At 49.0% G+C, this 25572-nt stretch overlaps 7 protein-coding genes across 7 annotated transcripts; 4 read left to right on the top strand and 3 right to left on the bottom strand.

Moving 5' to 3' along the window:
• Nucleotides 1–1845: 1845 nt before the first annotated feature.
• BKA67DRAFT_580590 (heterokaryon incompatibility protein-domain-containing protein) lies at nt 1846–4293 on the top strand. The gene has a single exon (XM_046103869.1). It carries the CDS (start codon nt 2006–2008, stop codon nt 4160–4162), a length of 2157 nt encoding a protein of 718 aa, XP_045953306.1. The 5' UTR covers nt 1846–2005; the 3' UTR covers nt 4163–4293.
• Nucleotides 4294–5565: 1272 nt separating this feature from the next.
• BKA67DRAFT_611497 (uncharacterized protein) lies at nt 5566–9504 on the top strand (the record flags this gene model as incomplete). Its single annotated transcript, XM_046105396.1, has 4 exons — nt 5566–6733; nt 6811–7663; nt 7710–8526; nt 9319–9504. Coding segments are annotated over exons 1-4 (2844 nt in total), but the record flags the coding sequence as incomplete, so codon positions are not given.
• Nucleotides 9505–10923: 1419 nt separating this feature from the next.
• Nucleotides 10924–11445, top strand: BKA67DRAFT_493329 (ankyrin repeat domain-containing protein; the record flags this gene model as incomplete). Its single annotated transcript, XM_046097009.1, has 1 exon — nt 10924–11445. A coding segment is annotated over one exon (522 nt), but the record flags the coding sequence as incomplete, so codon positions are not given.
• Nucleotides 11214–12413, top strand: BKA67DRAFT_630041 (ankyrin repeat-containing domain protein). The gene is made up of 2 exons (XM_046105585.1): nt 11214–11276; nt 11376–12413. Exon 2 carries the CDS (start codon nt 11551–11553, stop codon nt 12313–12315), a length of 765 nt encoding a protein of 254 aa, XP_045953309.1. The 5' UTR covers nt 11214–11276; nt 11376–11550; the 3' UTR covers nt 12316–12413.
• Nucleotides 12414–16235: 3822 nt separating this feature from the next.
• Nucleotides 16236–17375, bottom strand: BKA67DRAFT_498946 (ankyrin repeat-containing domain protein; the record flags this gene model as incomplete). Its single annotated transcript, XM_046097066.1, has 2 exons — nt 16236–17207; nt 17250–17375. Coding segments are annotated over 2 exons (1098 nt in total), but the record flags the coding sequence as incomplete, so codon positions are not given.
• A 141-nt stretch (nt 17376–17516) lies between these two features.
• Nucleotides 17517–20188, bottom strand: BKA67DRAFT_496362 (uncharacterized protein; the record flags this gene model as incomplete). Its single annotated transcript, XM_046097033.1, has 3 exons — nt 17517–18219; nt 18294–19134; nt 19192–20188. Coding segments are annotated over 3 exons (2541 nt in total), but the record flags the coding sequence as incomplete, so codon positions are not given.
• A 2366-nt stretch (nt 20189–22554) lies between these two features.
• BKA67DRAFT_663185 (nucleoside phosphorylase domain-containing protein) lies at nt 22555–24712 on the bottom strand (the record flags this gene model as incomplete). The annotated part of the gene is made up of 3 exons (XM_046108137.1): nt 22555–23532; nt 23619–23695; nt 23761–24712. The coding sequence occupies 3 exons, from the start codon at nt 24710–24712 to the stop codon at nt 22555–22557; spliced, it is 2007 nt and encodes a 668-aa protein (XP_045953312.1).
• Between the last annotated feature and the right edge of the window lie 860 nt (nt 24713–25572).

Consider the following 25572-nt stretch of genomic DNA (forward strand, 5'->3'; position numbering starts at 1 on the left):
TTTGGTAATAAAGATACGACGATTCTTAACATGCCGCTCAACGACGATGATTTTTCACACGGGCAGCGTCAATTGTTCTGCATAGCGCGATCCATGCTAAAGGAAGGCAAGATTCTAATTCTCGATGAGCCGACGAGCAGGTTCGTAGACGGCTTCTTTCTATTTATCGCGTTATAGCCATGTTTGACCTGTCCGCACGGATTATGCTGACGGCTATAGCTCATAGTCTAGATCAAGACATAGACGCACAGATTCAACGGATCATCCGCGAAGAATTTCGCGACCACACGATCATTATGATTGCGCATCGCTTATCCATCCTGATGGACTTTAATTACGTCGCAGTCTTCGACACGGGGAATCTAATAGAGTTTGGAAAGCCAATTGACTTGCTAAGAGCCAAGAGTAGTCGCTTCGCAGAACTAATTGAAACCAGTACTTAATTCCGCCAGCGCATCCTTTAGCTATACAAATATCTGCCAGTTAGGTAACTATAGGTAGTCAGGTATAACGTGGATTTTAGCAGACAACAGACGGGCTTCGAGGCCTCATACAACTCTGAACGCGCTCGCTCTATCTCACCGACTTGCCTACAAACTATAACTTGGATAGCCTAGGCAGGCAAGCAAGAGACACAGGACACAGCTAGTCTAGAATCAACTCACCACCGTACGCCCAGCGGTGCTGATTATGTTTCTCTAAGAATTAGCTTCGTCGTCACCGCTCTCGCAACCGCTCTGACGTCAATCTTGGGAATTGCGATGGATCGCTAACAGCGACCTGTCAAGCGACCCGAGGATTAAAGGCGTAATAGGTGTTATACACAACTCTACTAGATAAAGATGGCCTTACATGCGATATTCATGGCAGGGAAACAATCTCTTTTACTTTTTATTTAAACTCTCTTTAAGAAGACTTATTTATTTATGTATTTAAAATGGAAGCTGGTCCCGGTGGCCGGGATGAGTTAGCAGTGATAATTGTTTATGGTTGTATACTAAATGTAACAGCGAAGTGTGAGGAGAATGCCTCGACCCCAAGGCGTGCGTCCTGGAACGTTGTTAGGCTGGCCGCCATGGCGGTAAGCCCGTAATCCCAAATGTACAAGCTAAAATCTCAAGAGCCAGCTAGAAACGAAAGAGTCTTGTAGCCTGTACCACGAGATAATTTGTGTACTAAGCCGAGATTACCGACGAACCAGAGATTAGGGTCGGTGTCGAGGTATAGCATGGCTATTCGGAAGATCGTATATAGCTTCCAGTGTATACATCTATCGCAATAGATAGCGAAGGTCTTGAATATTTCTACCGACAATATATATTAGTCGCCGCCGCCACCGCTGTGCTGCGCCTCTCTACTGGCCTCTCAGTTAGCCTAATCCCCGCTTCTCTGCCAAAAGACCATGGCCGCATCAAGAGTGGCTAAGTCTACACCTAAAAGAGCTGGCTCCGGCAGATCCCGCCGCAGACCTCGCTATTCGCGTCGACTTTTTCCACGTCCCATTCATGGATGAGCAGCAAAAAGCAAAGCATACAACGCCGATAATTCGCTAGCCTCACTGATCCAACTACTAATCCAGCGCTTCCCAGTTTATCTAGGGCAGAGCGGACGGGATGCCGAGTTTTCTAGGAGCTATGGTCATATGTGATGACATTGTGTGGTAGCGACGTAGAGATTCATGCAATGTTGGAAAAGCAAAAAAAGAAAAAAAAGAAGAAAAAAAGGAATGTAAAATATAGAGGATAAAAACATACAACACCGGGGATTTCCCAGTGGCCACCCACCTGAGTACTGCTACCTGGTGAGGAAGGATTACTTACCGCGTAGCTTGCAGCACGGAAACATGTGACCTTTGCATGGCATAGTAGGGCGGATCCTCTAAACCTTTTCGACTGTTGCCATATCTGCGATTGATTACGGTCTACTTCGTCGAATCACCGGTTCTTCAGTCCACTGCCTGTAACCTAGGTTATCTCATAGCGCAACGTACTATAGGTTCGTGAATATGGAAACGCATTCGAAACTCTGCGACACATGTCAACACGTTAAGCTTGAGGACTACCTCTACCAAGCCAAATATCCCGGCACCGTGGAATTAGGCCGCTTCCAAGACGTCGCCAAGAAAAGTGACTGCCCTCTTTGTAGGCTCGTGATCCAGGCACTCAACATTTACTCGAGACAATACTGGAAGGCCGGCGTCTATCCTGTGGAAGTTTGCTACCTGGGATGGCATGTTGAAAAGTCAAACCAGCCAGTCCTCGACGTTTGGTTTAATTCCACATCCGAAACACTTCCAGACGGCATGTGGGGCCACTCTACAACCCTGGGCCAAATTATTCCTCTGTACCAACCACTTGCGCATACTGCGAGTGAGGCAGGAGTAATAGGTCGTACCCAGCTTGTTGGTGAGAAAATTGACATTTCTCGCCTCCGAGGCTGGATGAATAGCTGCGCTTCCTTTCATGGGCCGAATTGCAACCCCCCAAAGCTTCACATAACTGAGAGGCCAGACTTGAGGTTGCTATTGGTCGATGTCAGGAGGATGAGGCTCGCAGAGTGTGACTGGGGCTCTCGTTATGTAGCGCTCAGCTATGTCTGGGGCTCCTCCAAGAGTCTGGTGTGCACAAAGACAAACATACACCATCTCCAAAAGGATGGGTCTCTACGAAAATTGCGGGGCGAGCTACCACGGGCAATTAATGATGCTATTGACCTGACCGACGCCGTGGGTGAAGCATATCTATGGGTAGATGCGCTCTGTATCATCCAGGATGACAACAGCTCGAAGGATGTGTACATTTCACGTATGAATCAAATCTATGGCAATGCATATGTGACTCTCGTTACGCTAAATGGCCTATCGGACGATTCGGCGTTACCAGGAGTTACCCACTCGCGGATCCTCGTCCAGTCGCCCGTTGAAATCAATGGCCTACATCTGGTTCCCAGGCTGCCGGAACTTTCCTTCGTTGAACAGTTCTCTGCGTGGAGTCGCAGGGCTTGGACATTTCAGGAAGGTATCCTGTCCAGGCGTTGTCTTTATTTTGCAGAACATCAAGTATTTTGGCAATGCCGCACCGCTTACCAGGCGGAGGATAACGCAGATGATCATGATCAAGATGTGTCGGATTTTGGACGGGGGCGGAGGGTCAATGCTCTGGACAGAGAGTCCGGAAACGATCGAAGAATGCAGTTCAACATATTTGAATCGCTTGTCAAGCAGTATTCCCCGAGGGACGTGACTTTCTCTGCTGATGCTCTGAATGCATTTGCTGGGATTCTTTCTGCTATGACAGAGTCATTTGGCTGGAAATTCGCGTACGCCCTGCCAGAATCTTTGTTCGACCTGGCATTGCTATGGAGACCCATGTTCAGTGCTACTATGCGACCCAGGTGGTCGTCCGGTCAAAGCGAAGAGTCTTTTTGTACATCACCTACTTGGTGTTGGACGAGCTGGCGCGGAGACATTTTCTGGAGTCCTTGGCGTCTGCAATCCTTCGCAGGCCAGGAAGTCACTTTGAAGACAGAGATTGTGAGCTTTTGGGTTCAAGACTCTGGCGGTTTGCGCCAGATTCGGCGAGGCCGGGCTCTGGACTCTGATGCTGAGATTACCGGTTACACAGCTGGTGAGCAGATAACACCAGAGTCTGCACTAGTGTTTGAAGCCAAAACAATCAATATTGAGGCATACAGCATCTCGGAACCGCGGATAGACCAGTGTGCCTTGTGGAACGGTGATAAAGCTGGTATTAACTTGTCCGACTATTTCCGCAATAATATGTCTCATTCCTCCTGGATCTATGATTCTTCTGGTCAACACTGCGGCACGCTCGATGCCTTTAAGCTAGACGCAGAGATAACGCCGTGCAAGAACTACCCTCGTTATGACTTAGTCCTGCTATCGCGTAGCGGCCAAGGCGAGGTAACACAGGCAGCCATTGAACACTTCCAGGACCGTCTTCCCCCCGAATACCCGTTCAATGTAGAGTATTACGAAGAGATATTCGATACGCGTCATTACTCCTACAAAACTGACTGGGCCCTGAATATCATGTTGGTGCGATGGAAAAATAACCTGGCGGAGCGTGTGGCCATTGGACAGATGCATGTTGATTCTTGGAATGAGGCGCTCCAGGAATCAAGTTTAATTACACTGGTGTGAGCCTGTAAGTTAAAGGAGAAGTAATTCCTACTTTGCTTACTTGTCCCATGTTGCAGACAGCTTCTATGCGTCAACGACCTTCACCAACTTCCAAAAATATTTAAGTCACATACAACACCGGGGATTCCCCAGTGGTCACCCACCTGAGTACTAATCCAGCGCTTCAAGGACATACCTACCTGGCGAGAAGGGATCACTTGCCCCGCAGCTTGTGACACGGAAACGTGTAACCCATAAACCACGCAGCCAAGTGGGTCTAGCTAATGTTTTAAACGGTAGCATATTTGAATTGAGTACGGCACCCCAACCGTTTGATGGCCGTCCCTATTCAAAAAGCCTTACCGTTTCTCTCATTTCCTCTAACAAATCAAAATCGCCACGAGGGCCATGTTAGTGCGTTAGTCTAGGACTTGCAGATTACGCCCCCTTTACAAGTCTTTGTGCTCGAACGATAGAGCCGATTTGGACCATATTTCCTTTCAAGGTGCTAAAATCTCGACTCATTGGTACGTACCGACTTCTACTAAGATGAGGAAGATCTGGAGGTTTTCAGAAATGGAGAATACCGCTGAATCGCCGACCAGCATCAGGTAGTACATTCTTTATTAGAACCCATGTAAAGCTATATCTATAGTATATCCAGTACATTCGTTTGCAGGACGTTTGGGCTGAATCGCCTTTCACAGAGCTCAGGTCATCTCGCCATGCAGATGGATGAAACTTAGTAGCGAACTTCGGACAGCGACTGGGCGACTAAGTCTACAGGGTCGTTAACAATCTACCTCGAACAGACACTCCCCAAGATCCCAGCCAATACCATAGTGGCCAGTGCGATTTGCAGCGCTCGTCTTTTAAGCGTCAGATGGGCTGGCGCGTCGTGGCTAGCTATTGCCGACACACTTAGGTAAGTCTCTACCCACATTGCTAAGCATTCAATGACGCCCAGATGGCTAGTTGGCTCCATCGGTGGCCAAAATTGATGAAACTGCTCCACAGTCGGAGTCAACTATTTTCTATAGTCAGATGCGGAGAGCACCTAGGTTAATATACTTAGAGGAATTTACAAACACCTTTTGAACAGTGATGGTTTCCGCTCTTATTAAAGGACTTCTTGCCAAAGGCCGTAAACTGACGATATCACGGTTTCATCGTCAATCGCAGATATGCAGGTCTTCGTCAAGTGCGCACCGAACCCGCGAGGCTCAATGATCCGCGCCCCGATGAGTACGCCTTACATTGCAGGTGAGGGGTTCAATCAGCTTCCGACCGTTCATCTTTCTGCATTGACAAAATCGTGCTTCACCCAACCTTGCAGGTGCAGGTTCGAGGCTGACAGCAATGTCGAGGCTTTGACCTGTTTGGCGCTTTCTAAAGTCGCCACTCTCCTTCACTGTTCCAATTGATTCCGATGATAACTAGAACTGAAACCACCTTTTCGATACTTCACCGACTCTTCAGAGACGTCGTTGCCCATCTGCGACTCGTTCTAAGCGCTCCGCGGCGCCCGCTACCTCTAACTGACCTCCGGTTCCCGATCGTGACCCAAACCGACTGAACTCAACTAGACCTCCTGCATCCCGATCATGTCAGACCCTAAGATATATACAATCGGATGGATCTGTGCCGTGGAAGCTGAACTCATCGCCGCCACGGCTTTACTCGACGAGGAACACGACGATTTGGAAGATGTGCCTGTTCACGACAACAACACATATACTCTGGGCCGGGTCGGAAAGCACAATGTCGCCATTGCTGCACTGCCGCATTGGCAATATGGGCTTGTCAGTGCTGCCAACGTCGCCAGGGACATGATACGCACTTTTCCCAGTATAAGAATCGGCTTAATGGTGGGTATCGGTGGTGGTGCGCCAAGTTCGAAGCACGACATTCGGCTGGGCGACGTGGTTGTTAGTTCTCCTGGCTATGGGAATGGTGGAGTTTTTCAATATGATTACGGGAAAACTATGCAAGGTGCGAGCTTTGCTGTTACTGGACAGTTAAACCAGCCGCCTCAGTGTTTGTTGACGGCAATGTCTTCCCTCAAAGCTCAGTATAAGCGTCGTGGTCATAATATCGAAAAGGTTATTAACGATGTTCTTGATGCCAATCCGAGGCTGCGAAAAGAGTACCGAAGACCGGAGTCTGACACAGACAGACTTTATAGCTCATGTTTCAAACACAACGAGAAGGACGATATCGATTGTGTGACTGCATGCGACGACGCCTCGAAGTTAGTCGATCGAGTAGTGCGAACCGAAGAACAAGACGACCCGATGATCCATTTCGGCCTCATAGCGTCGGCCAACCAGCTGATGAAGGATGCAACTATACGAGATAGGCTCTCGGCTGAAATGGACGTGTTATGTTTCGAGATGGAGGCTGCCGGGCTGATGAACCATTTTCCTTGTCTTGTGATCCGTGGTATCTGCGACTACTCAGATACGCACAAGAACATAAAGTGGCAAGGGTATGCGGCGATGACTGCTGCCACGTACGCAAAAAACCTGCTTTACAAGTTGGCGCCGAACAAGGTGGAAGCCGAAAGGAAGCTGGTCGACGTCCTTTCAGATGGTGTGTAGTCCAGAGCTCTATAGTGCATCTTATATCACAAAAACCTCTTTTCACGTGTTGCGCTAATAGTAGAGTAGTTGACATTAAAATAAATCATGTGTCACATCAAGTTGACAATACGCATTCTAAAGTCGAGAATTTGCAAACAAATAAGCATTTCGATGACATTACGAAATGGCTCGCACCCCCTGATGTCTCCACCAATTTTAACAAAGCCATTAAGGCTCGTCACAAAGGCTCAGGCCGGCGGCTATTAGAAAGCGAAGCATATATGAAGTGGGAAACCGGACAAAGCTCCTTTCTTTGGCTATATGGCATTCCTGGATGCGGTAAAACAATTCTAACATCCACAGTCATTGAGGATCTTCAAAAGAACCAAGATCTGACGCGAACTCCGCTCTATTTCTATTTTGACTTCACTGATACCCGAAAGCAGTCTTTTGAGAATGTTATCCGCTCTCTTATCATTCAGATGTACTATCGAAACAAAGATGCCCAAAAGCACTTGAATTCGCTCTATTCAACGTGTCGAGACGGAAAGGATCAGCCGAGCTTTGATTCTCTGCAAAAGGCGTTTACTAACATGATCCATGAACTTAGGGAAGTATGGATCGTGCTCGACGCACTCGATGAATGCACGCCACGGATCGAGTTGCTGTCCTGGATGCAAGATCTTGCGCAAAACTACCAACCACTGTCTAATGTGCACATCCTTATTACTAGTCGCCCCGAACAAGACATCAAGTCAGCCATCGAACGCCACGCTGATAACGAACAGATGATCGCTATACGAGACGACTTGCTAGAAGCGGATATACGCAACTACGTGCAAGCAAGAGTTAGAGAGCATGAGGGTTTGAAGCGCTGGCAGGGACGATCGGATATCCAAGATAGGATCGAGGCTAGTCTGCTAGACAAAGCCGATGGAATGTAAGAGCCTGATACTGAACTTCGTTAGGCTACTAAGACTACCTAGGTTTCGGTGGGTTTCATGCCAGCTTGACGCGTTGGAAGAGTGCTTAGAACAAAAATCTTTACTGAAAGCACTTGAAGATCTACCGAGAACACTGGACGAGACATATGAACGGATTTTAGCTAACATACCTTCTGCACACAAATACTATACGATACGTATCTTGCAGTTCTTAACATATTCTGAGACGCCTTTACGGCTTGACGAGGCAGTTGATGCTATTGCCGTCGACATAGGAGAGGACGCAACGGTACGGTCTCGGTTTGACCCGCAAGACAGGTTGCCGGTTCCGCAAGAAATCACAAGATACTGCTCGAGTCTAATCATCCTCGTTGAAAGAGAGGGCAAATATAACGAAGAAAGAATAGTGGAAGAAGTCCAATTAGCACACTTCTCAGTAAAAGACTACCTTACTTCTAACCGTTTGGAAAAAGAGACTGCCCAGCATCTGGAACAGAAAGTGGCTCGTACTTCTATGGCAATAGTCTGCCTATGGTATCTTCTCGAGCCCAAACCCCAAAACGACACTATCGGGCTTTTCCCTTTTTCTCGTTATTCAGCGCGGTATTGGATGAGTCATGCTGCTGTCGGGGATTGTAATCACCAGCAAATGTTTGCGCTAGCAATATACTTATTGTCGAATGCTAGTAGACTTGAGAGCTGGTACCGACTTTACGACCCAGACCGGCCGTGGATGGATAGGCTGGAAAACATCGGTCTGCGTAATCGTATAGCGCCTGGTCTATACTACGCCTCACTTGGTGGGCTATCACATTGTGTCAGATCAATGGTGGCTGATAAGACTGATGTCAATGCTCAAGGCGGCCTGTATGGCAACGCTCTGCAGGCTGCTTCGTTTGGAGGATACAAAGAGATCGTACAGATGTTGATGGATGCCAAGGCCGAAGTCAATGCTCAGGGCGGCCAGTATGGCAACGCGCTACATGCTGCTTCATCTGAAGGACACAAAGAGATCGTACAGATGTTGCTGGATGCCAAGGCCGTAGTCAATGCTCAGGGCGGCCACTTTGGCAACGCGCTACAGGCTGCTTCGTCTGGAGGTCACAAAGAGATCGTACAGATCTTGATAGATGCCAAGGCCGCAGTCAATGCTCAGGGCGGCGAGTATGGCAACGCGCTACATGCTGCTTCATCTGAAGGATACAAAGAGATCGTACAGATGTTGATAGATGCCAAGGCCGAAGTCAATGCTCAGGGCGGCGAGTATGGCAACGCGCTACAGGCCGCTTCGTCTGGAGGACACAAAGAGATCGTACAGATGTTGATGGATGTCAAGGCCGAAGTTAATGCTCAGGGCGGCGAGTATGGCAACGCGCTACAGGCTGCTTCGTCTGGAGGTCACAAAGAGATCGTACAGATGTTGATGGATGCCAAGGCCGATGTTAATGCTCAGGGCGGCCAATTTGGCAACGCGCTACAGGCTGCTTCGTTGCGAGGACACAAAGAGATCGTACAGATGTTAATGGATACCAAGGCCGAAGTCAATGCTCAGGGCGGCCAGTATAGCAACGCGCTACATGCTGCTTCATCTGGAGGATACAAAGAGATCGTACAGATGTTGCTGGATGCCGATGCTGATGTCAATGCTCAGGGCGGCCAGTATGGCAACGCGCTACAGGCTGCTTCGTCTGGAGGACACAACGAGATCGTACAGATGTTGCTGGATGCCAAGGCCGATGTCAATGCTCAGGGCGGCCAGTATGGCAATGCACTACAGGCTGCTTCGTCTGGAGGACACAAAGAGATCGTACAGATGTTAATAGATGCCAAGGCCGAAGTTGATGCTCAGGGCGGCCAGTATGGCAACGCTCTGCAGGCTGCTTCGTTTGGAGGACACAAAGAGATCGTACAGATGTTAATGGATGCCAAGGCCGAAGTCAATGCTCAGGGCGGCCAGTATGGCAACGCGCTACATGCTGCTTCATCTGAAGGACACAAAGAGATCGTACAGATGTTGCTGGATGCCAAGGCCGAAGTTAATGCTCAGGGCGGCCAGTATGGCAACGCGCTACAGGCTGCTTCGTTTGGAGGACACAAAGAGATCGTACAGATCTTGATAGATGCCAAGGCCGTAGTCAATGCTCAGGGCGGCCACTTTGGCAACACGCTACAGGCTGCTTCGTTTGGAGGACACAAAGAGGTCGTAAAGATGTTGATAGATGTTGAGGCTGATGTCAATGCTCAGGGCGGCCACTTTGGCAACACGCTACAGGCCGCTTCGTTTGGAGGACACAAAGAGATCGTACAGATGTTAATGGATGCCAAGGCTGATGTCAATGCTCCGGGCGGCCACTTTGGCAACACGCTACAGGCTGCTTCGTTTGGAGGACACAAAGAGGTCGTAAAGATCTTGATAGATGCTAAGGCCGCAGTCAATGCTCAGGGCGGCCACTTTGGCAACACGCTACAGGCTGCTTCGTTTGGAGGACACAACGAGATCGTACAGATGTTGATGGATGCCAAGGCTGATGTCAATGCTCAGGGCGGCCAATTTGGCAACGCGCTACAGGCTGCTTCGTTGCGAGGATACAAAGAGATCGTACAGATGTTGCTAGATGCCGATGCTGCTGTCAATGCTCAGGGCGGCCAGTATGGCAACGCGCTACATGCTGCTTCATCTGAAGGACACAAAGAGATCGTACAGATGTTGCTGGATGCCGAGGCTGATGTCAATGCTCCGGGCGGCCACTTTGGCAACACGCTACAGGCTGCTTCGTTTGGAGGACACAAAGAGGTCGTAAAGATCTTGATAGATGCTAAGGCCGAAGTTAATGCTCAGGGCGGCGAGTATGGCAACGCGCTACAGGCCGCTTCGCTTGGAGGACACAAAGAGGTCGTACAGATATTAATGGATGCCAAGGCCGCAGTCAATGCTCAGGGCGGCCAGTATGGCAACGCGCTACAGGCTGCTTCGTGGAATGGACATAAAGAGATCGTACAGATATTAATGGATGCCAAGGCCGCAGTCGATGCTCAGAGCGGTCACTCTGGCAACGCGCTACAGGCTGCTTCGTCTGGAGGACACAAAGAGGTCGTAAAGATCTTGATAGATGCTAAGGCTGATGTCAATGCTCAGGGCGGCCACTTTGGCAACGCGCTACAGGCCGCTTCGCTTGGAGGACACAAAGAGGTCGTAAAGATCTTGATAGATGCCAAGGCCGCGGTCAATGCTCAGGGCGGCCAGTATGGCAACGCGCTACAGGCTGCTTCGTGGAATGGACATAAAGAGATCTTACAGATATTAATGGATGCCAAGGCCGAAGTCGATGCTCAGAGCGGCCACTCTGGCAACGCGCTACAGGCTGCTTCGTTGCGAGGACACAAAGAGGTCGTAAAGATCTTGATAGATGCTAAGGCTGATGTCAATGCTCAGGGCGGCCACTTTGGCAACGCGTTACAGGCTGCTTCGTTGCGAGGACACAAAGAGGTCGTAAAGATCTTGATAGATGCTAAGGCTGATGTCAATGCTCAGGGCGGCCACTTTGGCAACGCGCTACAGGCTGCTTCGTTTGGAGGACACAAAGAGATCGTACAGACGTTGATAGATGCCAAGGCCGCAGTCAATGCTCAGGGCGGCCACTTTGGCAACGCGCTACAGGCTGCTTCGTTGCGAGGACACAAAGAGGTCGTAAAGATCTTGATAGATGTTGAGGCTGATGTCAATGCTCAGGGCGGCTACTTTGGCAACGCGCTACAGGCTGCTTCGTCTGGAGGACACAAAGAGATCGTTAAGCTGCTTCTTGGGAAAGGGGCCGAGCTGAGTGTCATTAACAAGGATGGAGACACGCCGCTTCATGATGCTATATCTGGCGGACATACCGAAATGGTCAAACTGCTCATCGAAAATGCTGGTGACCTAAACATAACAAACAATCGCGGGGATACGCCTTTGAACAGTGCTTCAAGGAGCGGATATGTTGAAGTTGTTAAAGTGCTCCTTGAGAAAGGTGGTGACTTATCGGTTCCCGATAATAACGGATTCACGCCACTTAATAATGCTTCATATAATGGACACGTGGAAGTTGTATACCTGCTTGTCAAGAATGGCGCCGACCCAATGATCACAGAAAATAACGGATGGGCTCCCCTTAGTATCGCTTCAAGCAGAGGCTATATCGCAGTGGTCAAGGCTCTAATTTCCGCGGAAAAGTGTAAGATCAATGGTTGTGATGACAATGGGCTTACTGCTCTAGCATGGGCTGCTAAAAGAGGTTATGTGGAGATTGTTGACATGCTGGTCAAAAGAGGTGCAAACACTTCAATTTCAGATTTGCAAGGGGCCACATGTATCAATCTGGCAGCTAAAGAAGGACACCTTGATGTGGTCAAAAAGTTGCTTGATCACGGTTGCGAATGGAATATGCCTAATGATTCTGGATCAGATGCTCTTCAGTTGGCTATTCTTGGAGGACATTCTCACGTAGAGGCACATCTACTCACAATCGGAGCTGAAACCCCAAACGATGTTTATGGTTTGCCGCTTTATTTGGAGAATGAATATGGAGACAATTTGTTGGCTATGTCCGATGAATCAAAGTTACAAAGAATTTGGAGGACGAGTCCTCATGACTGTTGCGCCTGGAATTAAGTCGTGCAAAGGTCTTACAATTGTCCATATTGGTGGTAAAGAAATAGATGTTGTGGTTTTCGAAGTAGGAGACGGTCGTGAGAGGTAGCCGATTTCTGGACAAGGATCATGTAGATGCTGGGCTAAATTACTGTGCATTTGGTGTGGTTCACTTGAGTCTCGTTCAGGCAGAGGACCATCCGTACTAAGTATCCGATGAGGATCAAGAGCTCGAAGAGGATTGGTGGTACAGCCTTTGTGGTGTCGCTCGTCTTCTGCTGGCGGTTGCTGCAAATCACTAGGAATGGCCGGCACATCTGCCATTTCGGCATGATAATCGACAAAGCCCTTAGCATCAGAGCGCTTCATCGCTGTGCCCGGTGGTGTTGAAGCTCGACGGGTCTCTGAATCATGTTCGTCCGGTTCAGCATTTGTATGATCATCAGAGTGTAGTGTATGGGCGTAGCTCTCGCCACCAACTGGATTCAAAAACTCGTGAGCCAAAACCTGCGTGTCGAGTTCCTTTGAAACAACGAATGGCTGATGTACCGCAGCGGATTGATGCTGAGCTTGTGGCATGCTAATCCCCACACCGTTCAATGCCGACCTCAAGTGGATGTTTGCATCTCTCGCGATCGTGTTGGCGCTGTAAGAATGATCTGGCATCTGGGACACCGAATTCCCATAGTTCTCAACCTGGACATCAGCCGCGAGACTTTGAGAACGTGTGTGACTCGAAATGCAGTATGACTCTGCATCTTGACCGACAATATCTGCCAAGCTCGATTGACTCAGAAGGGTTTCACAAGGCGGAGTGAATTCTGTGTTTATACTTCCATGGTCCACTATGTTGATCATGTCCGTCATGTGAATCAGTTCTGCATGGCATCCATGCTCACTTGAAGTTTTCGAACTTATCTCTTGAGGCTGCTCCCCGAAAGACTGCATTCGTGTCGCGAACATCAATGCTGATTGGTATCCGCTGATTCAGTTCGACTTCGGATTCTGTAGATCTATGCAATGAATGTCCTTGGCCGCTACCCAATCGAGTAATGGCCTATTCGGAATCGTCATAAGTCCGTCCAATGGGATGTCGAGCTCATTATCAAGATACAAGATAGGAAACTTGCGATTTCTTGCTTTTTGCCCTTCGTTTTCGTAGCCCTTTGCCCATCCCATGATGGTTCTCATCCGCTTGTTTACGTTGTAGCACGCCGGAATATAACTTTTCAGCCCGGTGTCAAAAATCGTACCTGTGATGCCCACACTTTCAAACGAGCCAGCTGGAAGTACGGCAGCTGCATATTTATTTTGATCGTAGGGCCACTTTACCGAATAAACATTGCCGGGAACAGGATCTGTGATTGTCTCTCCATTTCCATCACAATCATCTTATGTTCCGAGATCCGAATTCAATGCCTCATGCTTTTGGATGTATGTTTCGCATGGTGGTCCTGCGCCTAAGGCCGGTTTATGCCAAGCTTTGTGGCATCTTCGTGCATTCTTTCGGAGGTGCCGTGATCTGGAAGTCCGACTCACAGCAAGAGAAGTAGGAGCTCTTCGTGTCTTCCCCTGCTTTGAGCATGGCCTTGAAACCACTCGCTTCTCTAGTGGTCGACCAAGACCCTCCAGAGTTTCGAAAGGCAACGTGGACTCCATTGATACATTCTTAATGGACGGAATTGTTTCATCATGACTTAGGCATGCTAACATGACCGGGGTGTGGAAGAGATTCTCCAACAACAATTTCAGCGCTGAGGATGGCATCGAAATCTCCAGTGATGCCCGGTTCGTTGACTACGAACATCAAGGATTAGCATCAATATACCGAGACGAAGATTTGTTTTGGAGTCTCGCCTTACCATATACTCAGAAACTTGCCGGGAAAGGTCATGCATATTCTTCGCACTGGCACGGTGATGCTTTTCAAGGTTCTCATGCCATGTCTCTCGCAGATGTTGTATTGCCTCGTCGACATTCTGCAGTTCATCTTGCAGAACTCTTCGCTTACTTTGGAGCGGCTTCAGCCGTTTCGTGTAAACAGAAAGTTCATAACGCTTTGCATTGGCATATTGCAATAGTAAGTCGTTGACCGCGTGTCTTGTTTGGGCAAGGAACTCTCTTGTTGTGTCACAAGGTGAAGAATCTCTCGGCAATGCTTCCATCTTGGTCGTCATAGAATACTGGTGTGACTCAAATGGAAGGTCAAACGGTATGTTAAGATGATAGTGACCAAAGGTTCGAAACGTGTGTTGTTTCTTTATACGGCCGAAGCTCACCGAGATGTGTATATGCTCACCCGCATGGCGAAGGCCCGATCGAGTCCGACGGCATGCAACTTCGTGCGGTCTGGCACACCATTGGTGCATGAACATTCAGGGTGGCGAGTATGGCAATGCACTACAGGCTGCTTCATATAAAGGGCACGAGAAGATCGTACAAATGCTAGTTGATGCTAAGGTTAACGTTAATGCCCAAGGCGGGTTTTATAGTATTGCGTTGCATGCTGCTTCATGTGGGCGACACAAGAAGATTGTACAAATATTACGCGATGCGGGCGCAAAATACACTGCCCTTCTCCCCCAAAGCTAACTACTCTGGATCTTTGCTAGAAACTCACGATACCTCACTCCGGCCGGATGCGTCGCATTGTGTTATCTACCACCTTAAGGGGTTCGATTTCCTGTTATACTTTCGATGGTGGAACTTGTTGCTCCCAAAGATCAATTTGGATCCACGGTCGTTTCTATGGCTTTACGATATGGGGATGAACATATAATTAATGTACTCTTACTCTTATCGAGCACTGACTGGACAATGACAAACAAATTGGGTCGTACCCCGTTCTTGTGGCCGTAAAGACAGCTACTTCTCCTCACCCACCTACAAATACATTCGAACTTTATCACCTCTCATGACAGTCATGTCTCTCGTATGGTGCGACAGTCTGCAACTGACGAAGAGCTGAGCCTATGGCTCATAAACCGTCATAATGTATCGTTCGTAGGATTGAAAGTCGAAGGTGGAATCCTTTTACTTCACACGATGCAGCCATATAGCTTAGGCAGTCCCGCAACATAAGCCATGCCCACACCAATGAACTGCGCAGCTGTTCGGCAACCCTGGCCATGAGACACAGAAAGCGCCGTTCGGCCTGCGTCGAATATTGGTTACGTTATCTATGTAAGTCTCCCAGATCCGGAGTAACGTCTTGCCAGGACCAATATTAGCTGCTCTCTACGCGCCTCCAAATATTAGATAGCTTATTATACCGCCATCACACAGCAAATGCAACGAAACCAGCTGCCGAGTCTTGTGCAATGGCAATTGTTGTTATTGACGACCATTTCGTTGTTTCCAATAAGCAAGAAACCGAATAAAAAGATAGGGTAGAGGACAAGACCACACCTTTAGCAAAATTGCCAAATTATACATTAACATTATATACCAAACATGCCATCGTTGCGCTTACATCGCTCTCTGACCTCGCTCCCGTAACGAAGTCAATTGAACTATCCTCGAAGCATTGGCTAGGCCTTATCGTATCATCATCAGATACCCGGCTTCTTGGTAATTAACTCGTGACCGTAATCAATGCGTCTTCGCTTGTTGGAATGTAACTGTTCTCCCTCATCTGACTCCTTTTGCCCGCTAAGAAAGGTAGAGTAGAGAGGCATTGACCTACCAGAATTTGCAGCCTGTAGAGCGTTGCCGTAGTATCCGCCCTGGGCATTAACGTCGGCCCCGTTATGGACCAGTATTTGTACAATTTCTTGATATCCTTCATATAAAGCAGCCTGCAGAGCGTTGCCGTAGACTCCGCCCTGGGCATTAACGTTGGCCCCTTTATCCACTAGTATTTGTACAATTTCTTGATTTCCTCCATATGAAGCAGCCTGTAGAGCGTTGCCGTAGTATCCGCCCTGGGCATTAACGTTGGCCCCTTCATCGACTAGTATTTGTACAATTTCTTGATTTCCTCCATATGAAGCAGCCTGTAGAGCGTTGCCGTAGTATCCGCCCTGGGCATTGACGTCGGCCCTTTTATCCACTAGTATTTGTACAATTTCCTGATATCCTTCATATGAAGCAGCCTGCAGAGCGTTGCCGTAGTATCCGCACTGGGCATTGACGTCGGCCCCTTTATCGACTAGTATTTGTACAATTTCCTGATATCCTTCATATGAAGCAGCCTGCAGAGCGTTACCGTAGACTCCGCCCTGGGCATTGACGTTGGCCCCTTTATCGACTAGTATTTGTATAATTTCCTGATATCCTTCATATAAAGCAGCCTGCAGAGCGTTGCCGTAGACTCCGCCCTGGGCATTAACGTCGGCCCCTTCATCGACTAGTATTTGTACGATTTCCTGATATCCTTCATATGAAGCAGCCTGTAGAGCGTTGCCGTAGTATCCGCCCTGGGCATTGACGTCGGCCCTTTTATCCACTAGTATTTGTACAATTTCCTGATATCCTTTAGATGAAGCAGCCTGCAGAGCGTTGCCGTAGACTCCGCCCTGGGCGTTGATGTCGGCCCCGTTATTGACTAGTATTTGTACAATTTCCTGATTTCCTCCATATAAAGCAGCCTGCAGAGCGTTGCCGTAGACTCCGCCCTGGGCATTGACGTCGGCCCCTTTACCCACTAGTATTTGTACAATTTCCTGATATCCTCTAGATAAAGCAGCGTGTAGAGCGTTGCCGTAGTATCCGCCCTGGGCATTAACGTCGGCCCCTTTATCGACTAGTATTTGTACAATTTCCTGATATCCTCTAGATATAGCAGCGTGTAGAGCGTTGCCGTACTTTCCGCCCTGGGCATTGATGTCGGCCCCTTTATCGACTAGCATTTGTACGATTTCTTGATATCCTCCATATGAAGCAGCGTATAGAGCGTTGCCGTAGTATCCGCCCTGGGCATTGACGTCGGCCTCTTTATCCACTAGTATTTGTACAATTTCTTGATTTCCTCCATATGAAGCAGCCTGCAGAGCGTTGCCGTAGTATCCGCCCTGGGCATTGACGTCGGCCTCTTTATCGACTAGTATTTGTACAATTTCTTGATTTCCTCCATATGAAGCAGCCTGCAGAGCGTTGCCGTAGTATCCGCCCTGGGCATTGACGTCATCCCCATTGCCCAGGACTATCGTAACACAATGCGGCAGTCCTATGAGTGATGCATAGTATAGGGCAGGTGCTACACTTTCTTTCTCAGGTTCCTCGGCCCAAGACCTATCTGGGTCGTAAAGTAGGCACCAGCTTTCGATACGAGGACGATTCAAAAAAAGTTCTTTCATAAGCTTAAAGGCATATTGGCTGTTGCGCTCGCTTATGATAGCATGGCTTGCCCAGTATCGAGCCGCATAGTGCGCAAAGTAGAATGTATTCTTAATCTCTCTGGCTGATTTACTTTGCTCAAGTTCCAAGAGATATGCTAGGCAGACTTCGGTAATAGCGCTTCGGGCAGACGTCTCCTGCAAATACGGACCAATTTTACTTTCTAGACGGTCTGAGGCAAGATAGTCTTTAACTGAGAAATGTGCCAGCTGGATCTCTTTTACTGTTTGTTCTTCGCGGTATTTGCCCTGCCTTGAGACGAGCGCAACAAGACTTGAGCAGTACCGGGTGATCTCTTCTGGAACCGGCAACCTATCCTTGAAATCAAATCGTCGTCCTCGAGCCACGTTCTTTCCGACATCGACGGCAATCGCATCGACCGCCTCATCAAGTCGTAGCGGTCGTTCCGAGTATGTCAGGAACTGCAAGATCCGTCTTGTATGTTGTACGTGCGCTGAAGGTATACTTGCCAGTATTCGCTCGTACGTCTCGTCGAGCGTTTTTGGTAGACTTTGAAGTGCTCTAAACAGACTTTTCCGTTCTAAGCAGTCTTCCAACGCATCAAGCTGACATGAGACCCAACGAAACCTACATAGTGTTAGCCCAGTGCCAATAGTGTTAGCAAAGCATTAGAAGTTCGGGTTGAATTTCAAGCCTCTTACATTCCGTTAGCCTTCTCAAGCAGACTGGCCTCAATCTGATCTTGGATCTCCTTATATCCACGCCACCGACTGAGACCTTCGTGCTCACGGACTCGAGCCTGTACGTAGTTTCGGATATCCGACTCAAGCAAGTTATGACTTATAGCGATTATCTGTTCGTCACTGGCGTGGCGTTGAATAGCCGTCATTATATCCTGCTCCGGCCGACTTGTTACCAGAAGGCGAATGTTCACCTGCGCAGAAGAGTCCTGGGCGATATTCCGTATCCAAGATAGCAACTTGTTTCGTGTCTCGCACTCGTCAAGAGCATCGAGCACGATCCATACTTCTTCAAGGTTGCCCATCATTTCGGTAAAGGTCCTTTGTAGAGAATCGAAGCTGGGCTGCTCCTTTCCGCCTCGGCATGTCGACGAATAAAGCGAGTTGAGATGCTGTCGAGAATTCTCATTCCGGCAATATATCTGCCAAACGAGGGAGCGGAGTGTATTCTCGAATAACTGCTTCCGGCTGTCGGTAAAGTCGAAGTAGAAGTAGAGCAGCGTCTGTAAAGCACTCTGGCTTTGGTTTTTTTGGAGGTCTTCAATTACAGTAGACGCAAGGATAGTCTTGCCGCATCCAGGGATGCCGTGAAGCCAAAGGAATGAGTTGTCACCCTTCTTCCAGGTTGTATATGCCTCGCTCTCAAGCAATCGGCGGCCGGAGCCTGGATAACGAGCCTCGATGGCTTTGTTCATATTGAAGGAAACGTGAGGTGGGGCTAACCATTGCATGAGGTCGTCGGAATACTTGTCCATTCGAATGCTTTTTATATCCGTGTGCATATTAGTAAGCGTAGAATCCACTATCATTTGAGTATTAGTACGGTATGCTATTTTTTTTACCTCGGAAGACTACTGACTCTCGTTAAGCAACTCGCTTAATTTCCTCACGACCTCTACCCTATTTGGAGCAATCCTATTAAGGATATTTTTAGTATAGGCAGCCGCGGCCATCGCCGCGTAGCCTTGCCACAGGTTGTTTTTATGGGTATCGGAATAGTCGCAGATCCCGCGAATTACTAGGCATGGGAAGTGATTCATCAGCCCAGCAGCTTCCATCTCAAAGCAGAGAACGTCTTCCTCTTGCGCCAGCTTGTCTCGTATGACCGCATCCTTCATCAACTGATTCGCAGAAGCGATTAAACCATAATGTATCATAGGGTTATCTTCATCCTGATCTCGTGCGGGGCGTGCCACCAGCAAGGAGGTATCACTGCCACAAGATATCAAGCATGCTGCTTCAACTTCAGCTTCGGGTGGATGGACGATATCGGCACGGTAGAGCCTGTCTGTACTCGGGTCCAGCTGATCATACTTCTGTCGCAGTCTCGGCTTCTTCACAAAAGCAGCTTGGATAGCTTCCTGAATCTGGTGGCCGTCGGCCTCGAATTGCGCTTTCAGTCCACTGACAGCCGCGCGTAGGATAGCCGGCGGTTGATCTAGGAACCTTGTCGCTTGAAACTCCTGATACTGGATCGTCTTGCCAAAGTCATACTGGAACACGCCGCCGTGGCTACCTCGAGGAGCGCTAACGACGATATCGCCGAGCCGAATATCATGCTTTGCAGACGGTGCACCACCGCCAATCCCGACCATGAGACCAATCCTGATGTTCGGAAAGCTGTGGAGCATATCGCGAGCGACGCCGGCAGCAGAGGCTGTTCCGTAATCGCCGTCCGGTAAAACCGCAATCACCACATTATGTTCTCCGATCCGGCCTAGTATATAGTTATTGTTATCGTGATGCGCGACGTGTTTCGGGCCCTTATGTTCTTCGTCGAGGAAAGCTCGCGCAGCAACGAATTCCGTGGTAATCGCGCATATCCAGCCGACTGTGTAGATGTCGGGATCTGACATGTCGGCAGTCTGAGTTGATATGCAGACTTGAGCGTTATCGTTAATAGTGGAGATGCTCGAGTAATCATTCAACTTCGAAAGCTGCAACGAAATTCGATATTTACAGGCTCGATAAAACAGAGATATTTCGGAGAGTGCCTTGACGCCCAAGGCATTCTCGAGCCTCGTCAGGTTATACGCCTGAGTGGCAATGCTGCAGTTTGTATGCGGAGACCTGAATGGCTAGCAAGGACTGAAAGAGCCTTGCAGCATACGATGCGGGATGGAGGTGCGCCGAGCTGAAATGTCGGCGAACCAGGTACGATTCCGGCCCACCATCTCTATATAATACGAACCAATCCCAATATACTTGCCTGGTTTCTGGCTGCCAGATTATGGCCTCCGTCGGCCTAGTCCCCGATTCTCTGCAAAAATGTGGCCGCATTGAGAGCGGCCAACTCTATACCTGAACGAGCTAGCCCCGGCAGCTCCCGCTGCAGACCCCGCTATTCAGTCGGGATTTTACGCTTAACATTCATTCATGAACCGCCCAGCCAAGTGGGCCTGGTAAGCGTTTTTCAACGGTAGGATGTTTTATCAATTACGGCACCACTACAGTTTAATTGCCGTCCCTACTCAAAAAGCCTTGCCGTTTGTCTCATGTCCCTCTAACAAATCAAAATTCGCCACGAAGCCCATAATTTAGTACGTTATTCTAGGACTTCGCAGATTACGCCCCTTTACAAGTCTTTGTACTCGAACGATAGAGCCGATTTGGACCATATTTTTTTCAAAGTGCTAAATTCTCGACTCATTGGTGCGTACCGACTTCTTCAATTCAAGTATAAGGACAAAGTTATGGGTAGAGATGTCAACCGCTTGTTCTATACAGCGTGCGACTCGACTTGGTAGTATTGGGTCAAGGAGAAAAGCGATGGGCGGGAGCCAATTAGCCATCTAGGGATCCATCAAGTCTAGTCACTGGCGCACAGACGGCTTATACCCCAGACCGAGGCCTGCTTGATACATATCATGATCGATTTGAGCGATCTCTTCCTAGAGAAAGCGAAGGTTGAATGAATGTGTGAGCGCGGATTTTAACGCAGCGCCATGATCTGAGCGGCTCTAGGGTATGTGAAGTCACTGCTTTGAACTTCGCAGCCGCGCATTTGACTCTAGTGCGCAAGGAGGCGAACAGCGTACCGTAAGCCTAGCGTACCGATTCCTCGGGACCAATCATAGCTCAGGGTCTGCCCAGTGAGGAGTCGTAGCCCTTGTTCGTGATAATTACCAATCCCGTTGCATTGCGCCTTTCCACTTATGACAAGGTACAGCCGTAGTGCGGTCCTTTTTCCAAAGATCAGCGCAAGTCACAATTACTAGCGTGATATTAATGTTAGTACGGTAACTTGACAATAGCCGGTACAACAACATTGCCTGTAGTGCACCATAATGACAAGGGTAAGGACCCTCGCTACCCTCCACGCAGGGTAATGGCATTACGACAAGCTACCAGTACCGAACTAGCTGTCCTATGTACCAGAGTGTCGTGTGATCCACTTCATGCTTTAACTCATTTGCAAAACGGTATCGGTATCTCACGTCGATTGGCAGATCTCCCTGATGGCCATGCTCATTAGACGAGACCCGGTCAATGCAAGGGATATCGTGAAGAGGCAGGGGGAATGGAATCTAATAGAGTTGAACATACAGACAAACAGATGGATATATCGTCCTCTTTACCACAAACTTCTAGAACCATAGCTACCTTAAAGCTCGTCGTCGCAATACGCCATCTTCGAGAGTAATGCCTGTACTCCCTAGCGGAGATGGAAGCTTACGACTTGGATTTCTCTCTCAGCCCGAGTGCCTGTCGATGCATCTGCTCTGCTTCTGCGTACTTGCCCTGGTTGTCGAGCACACTGGCTAGATTGTTCATGTGTCGAGCGTGGACGGATGCTCAGACCCAGTACTTCCTCCTTGAGCTCTAGCGTCTGTCGATGCATCCGCCCGCTTCTGCGTACTTGCCCTGCTTGTCGATTGTTCATGCTCTCAAGCGTTCGTGGATTATCAAACCCTAATACAGTCGTATAGCTGTCTAAGGCCTGCTTTTGTAACACAACAGTCTCGTCGTATTTTCCTTGACTGCTTAGTGCGAGAGATAACGCGTTCATACTATCACATACGTCTGGATGCTCACGACCCAGCACTTCCTCCTTCAGCTCCAGCGTCTGTCGATGTATCTGCTCTGCTTCTGCGTATCGCCCGAGTAGATCGTAGCTTGTTCCTATATTAAAAGAAAGATTTGCACTAGCCTCCCTCTCAACACAATCCGCAGCGACATCTACGGCGACTAACACATACGGCATATACCTCACCCATAACGCTCAGTTTTCATGTCGACGGGAAAGATAAACAACGGCGAGATGCCGGACAACGCCCGTGATAATATACGTGCGCTCTTCTTTAAACCAGTTCATAGTTGCTAGTCGCACGAGTCGGTGAACGTCAAACGACTCGGCATCGTCACGCAAAGAAACAAATGCATATCCATGTAAAACACCGAACGCCCGCTTCTCTTCTATCTTGCTCCGACCGTGTGGAAACAGCGATTTAGGAATATCCTTTTGGGCCATAAAATACACGAACTTGAGGTAGTATACAGCTAGAGGGTATCTACGTGCGATGTGGTGAAAAGTGATAAGCCAGGTCGTAGCTATTGGATTAGCAATTTCGGGATACCGCCCTCGATCCTCGAAGTTTATGCTTAAAAGCTCGACCTGGCTTTCATCGGACTCGTGGCAGAGCTCTAAATACTTGGTCGTCGACGTGCCTCTTTCTGCCATAAAGGCCGATGCTTGCTTGATAGCTAGCGGTAAGCATGCTAAGTGCTTAAGCAGCTCCTTCGTCCTCTGCTTGTCTTCCTGTTGATCGACCCAGAGCGTCTTTTGTAGCATCAAGCCTGCCTCCGTCTCTGACATCTCCGTGACCCGGGGGATTTGATAGACTAAGACATCGAGCTTGATAACGACCTCGTGGTTCCGTGTTATAAACAGAACGGAACCGTTCCGATGAAAAGGTAGGTAGTCGCACAGACCTGGAGCGTCAGGTACTCCGAGGAACAGATCCGTTTCGTGTGCATTATCGATAATAAGGAGCCACTTCGTGTTAATAGCACCCTTGCTTAAAGCTGTCTTGGCTAAGTTCTTCACATCGGCCTTATCGTCGTCAATCCCGGGAAGTCTAAGTGCCAGGCCGAAATCTCTATACGCATTCTCAAATATGTTCCTATCTACCGCCGGCACCCAGAAGACAGAACATTCTGGGTGCTTCTCGTTTATGCGGTAGGCAGCCTCGAGGGCGATCTAGGTCTTGCCGACACCACCTAGGCCCACAACGACGGTCCGCTGGCAGTCGTGCACATTGCTATCTTGAGGAGCTAGTTCAGCACTCTCTCAAGGACAGTCTCGCGCCCCACAAAATTACTATTTCTTCCAAACGGCACCATGAAATGGATTTCAGGAGCGACTATAAATAATTAGATTATTTTATGGCCTTGTAAAGATGTATTATTGTGTTGAAATATCACTTACGATCCTCTTTTTGGTTGTCTCCAGTCGAGACGACCTGAGGAATAATGCGTAATAACTCCTTTGTACATGCTGCCGCCGTCGCTGCTGCATACGGCTGCCACTGCTTGTTCTTGTGCGCGTCGGCATAATTGCATATCCCTCGGACGACTAGACACGGGAAGTTGTTCATCAGACCAGCCGCCTCCATCTCAAAACACAAGATGCCACCCAGGTCTTGGCTAATGCGATCGCGTGTCGGCGCATCCTTCATGACCTGGTTTCCAGAGGCGATGGTCCCAAAGAAGAGAACCGGATCGGGTGTGGCACGGGCGTGTCTAGGCACAATGTCATCCTGGCTGCACTGGGCACACGTAGGACCTAAAACATGCTGCGACGATGCAGCGTAGAGTGTGTCTTGCTCCCATCCTGGGCAGGCGAACTCTTGTAAGGTCGAAAAGGCAGACAGGTGGTTGCCGACGTGCGTCTTGCCTCGGAGATCATTTGCACGTAGCTTGGCGAGGGCGTTGAGTAGGATCGTCGGGGGGGCATTAAGACTACCAGTGCGCGTGATTCGTCCGTCTAACCCGGTCTTGCCAAAATCAAACTGCACCACGCCGCCGTGCAGGCCTGTAGGCTGGCTGATCACCACGTCGCCTAGGCGGATGTCATGCTCGTCGCTCGGGACCCCACGGCCGATGCCGACGAGCACTCCAAAGCGCAGCGACGGGAAGCTGCTTCGCATCTGGCTGGCGACGACGGCAGCCGGGTTGTTGCCCATCCGGCCGGCCGGCAGGCATGCCGCGACGACATTGTGGACGCCGACGCGCCCGTAGCTGTAGATGTTCGTATCGGCCGGTGGTTGGGGCAGGTCTTCGTATTCCTCATCCATCATCGCCCCAGCGGCTGCCAGCTCGACGGGCAACGCACAGACCCAGCCCACCGTAAAGCTGGCGGGGGTTCTTGTCGCGGCCATCGTGGAATTTCAAAGGCTCAGTCGTCGTGGGCCATTGTCGGTATGCAAGACGGTCGTACATTTACCTCTTCGTCATAAATACGGATGTTTTGGGGAGGATATCGACATGATCGGGGCTGCACACCCAACGAGGCGGGAGGAACCTGTGTAGCGTAGGACTCTGGCAGCAAGCATCCCGCGTGGCGCAGTTTATGAGAGTGCAGTGTTGTTTGTCACTGTCAAAGCTGAAAAACCAGTCGGCCTATAGATTATTCTCGCTCAATCCAGAAATAAAAATTCATAGTCAATTTCCTGCAGTATAGACTTCATGGGAGAGTCATCAAGCGGAATAAGGCAAAAAGATATTGGCACCAGAAGACCTTGAAAAAAGATTGTTATGGGCTCCAAAGTTCCAACGCACACGACAATGAAGATGAGCGCCCGTGCACACTCGAGAAGATAAATTGCATCTAGTCTGCTTTAAGAATACAAATGGTTGTATCCACGAAGTAGCATACCAATGTTACCCCTTTGTCTCTTAGGCATATCGTCATATGCGACACCCCTGCTATCAGCATAACGTTGTTCTGTGGAGCCAGAAAATGCGGGAAACGATACCCCGTGCCCGCCAATTTCTCAGTATATGATTATGCATTAATTAAGTTCTATTAATCAGGGCGTGACGAACAACGATAGATTAAAAGACACGGACTTTGGTTACGAGTGTGATAAGCAAGTCTTTTGAGAAGTCCTTGATGCCGGAAGTTATAGGATGCAGTGGGCCTTGTGAAACAGCTTTGCCGTAAATATGTCTAGTCCAGCTACAGGTAAGCTTTAATCTTTAATGCGCACAAGCCGAGTTTGGTCCTGACAGCCCATAA

The sequence above is a fragment of the Truncatella angustata genome (assembly GCF_020726525.1).
Source record: "Truncatella angustata strain MPI-SDFR-AT-0073 chromosome Unknown BKA67scaffold_9, whole genome shotgun sequence".
NCBI lineage: Eukaryota > Fungi > Ascomycota > Sordariomycetes > Amphisphaeriales > Sporocadaceae > Truncatella > Truncatella angustata.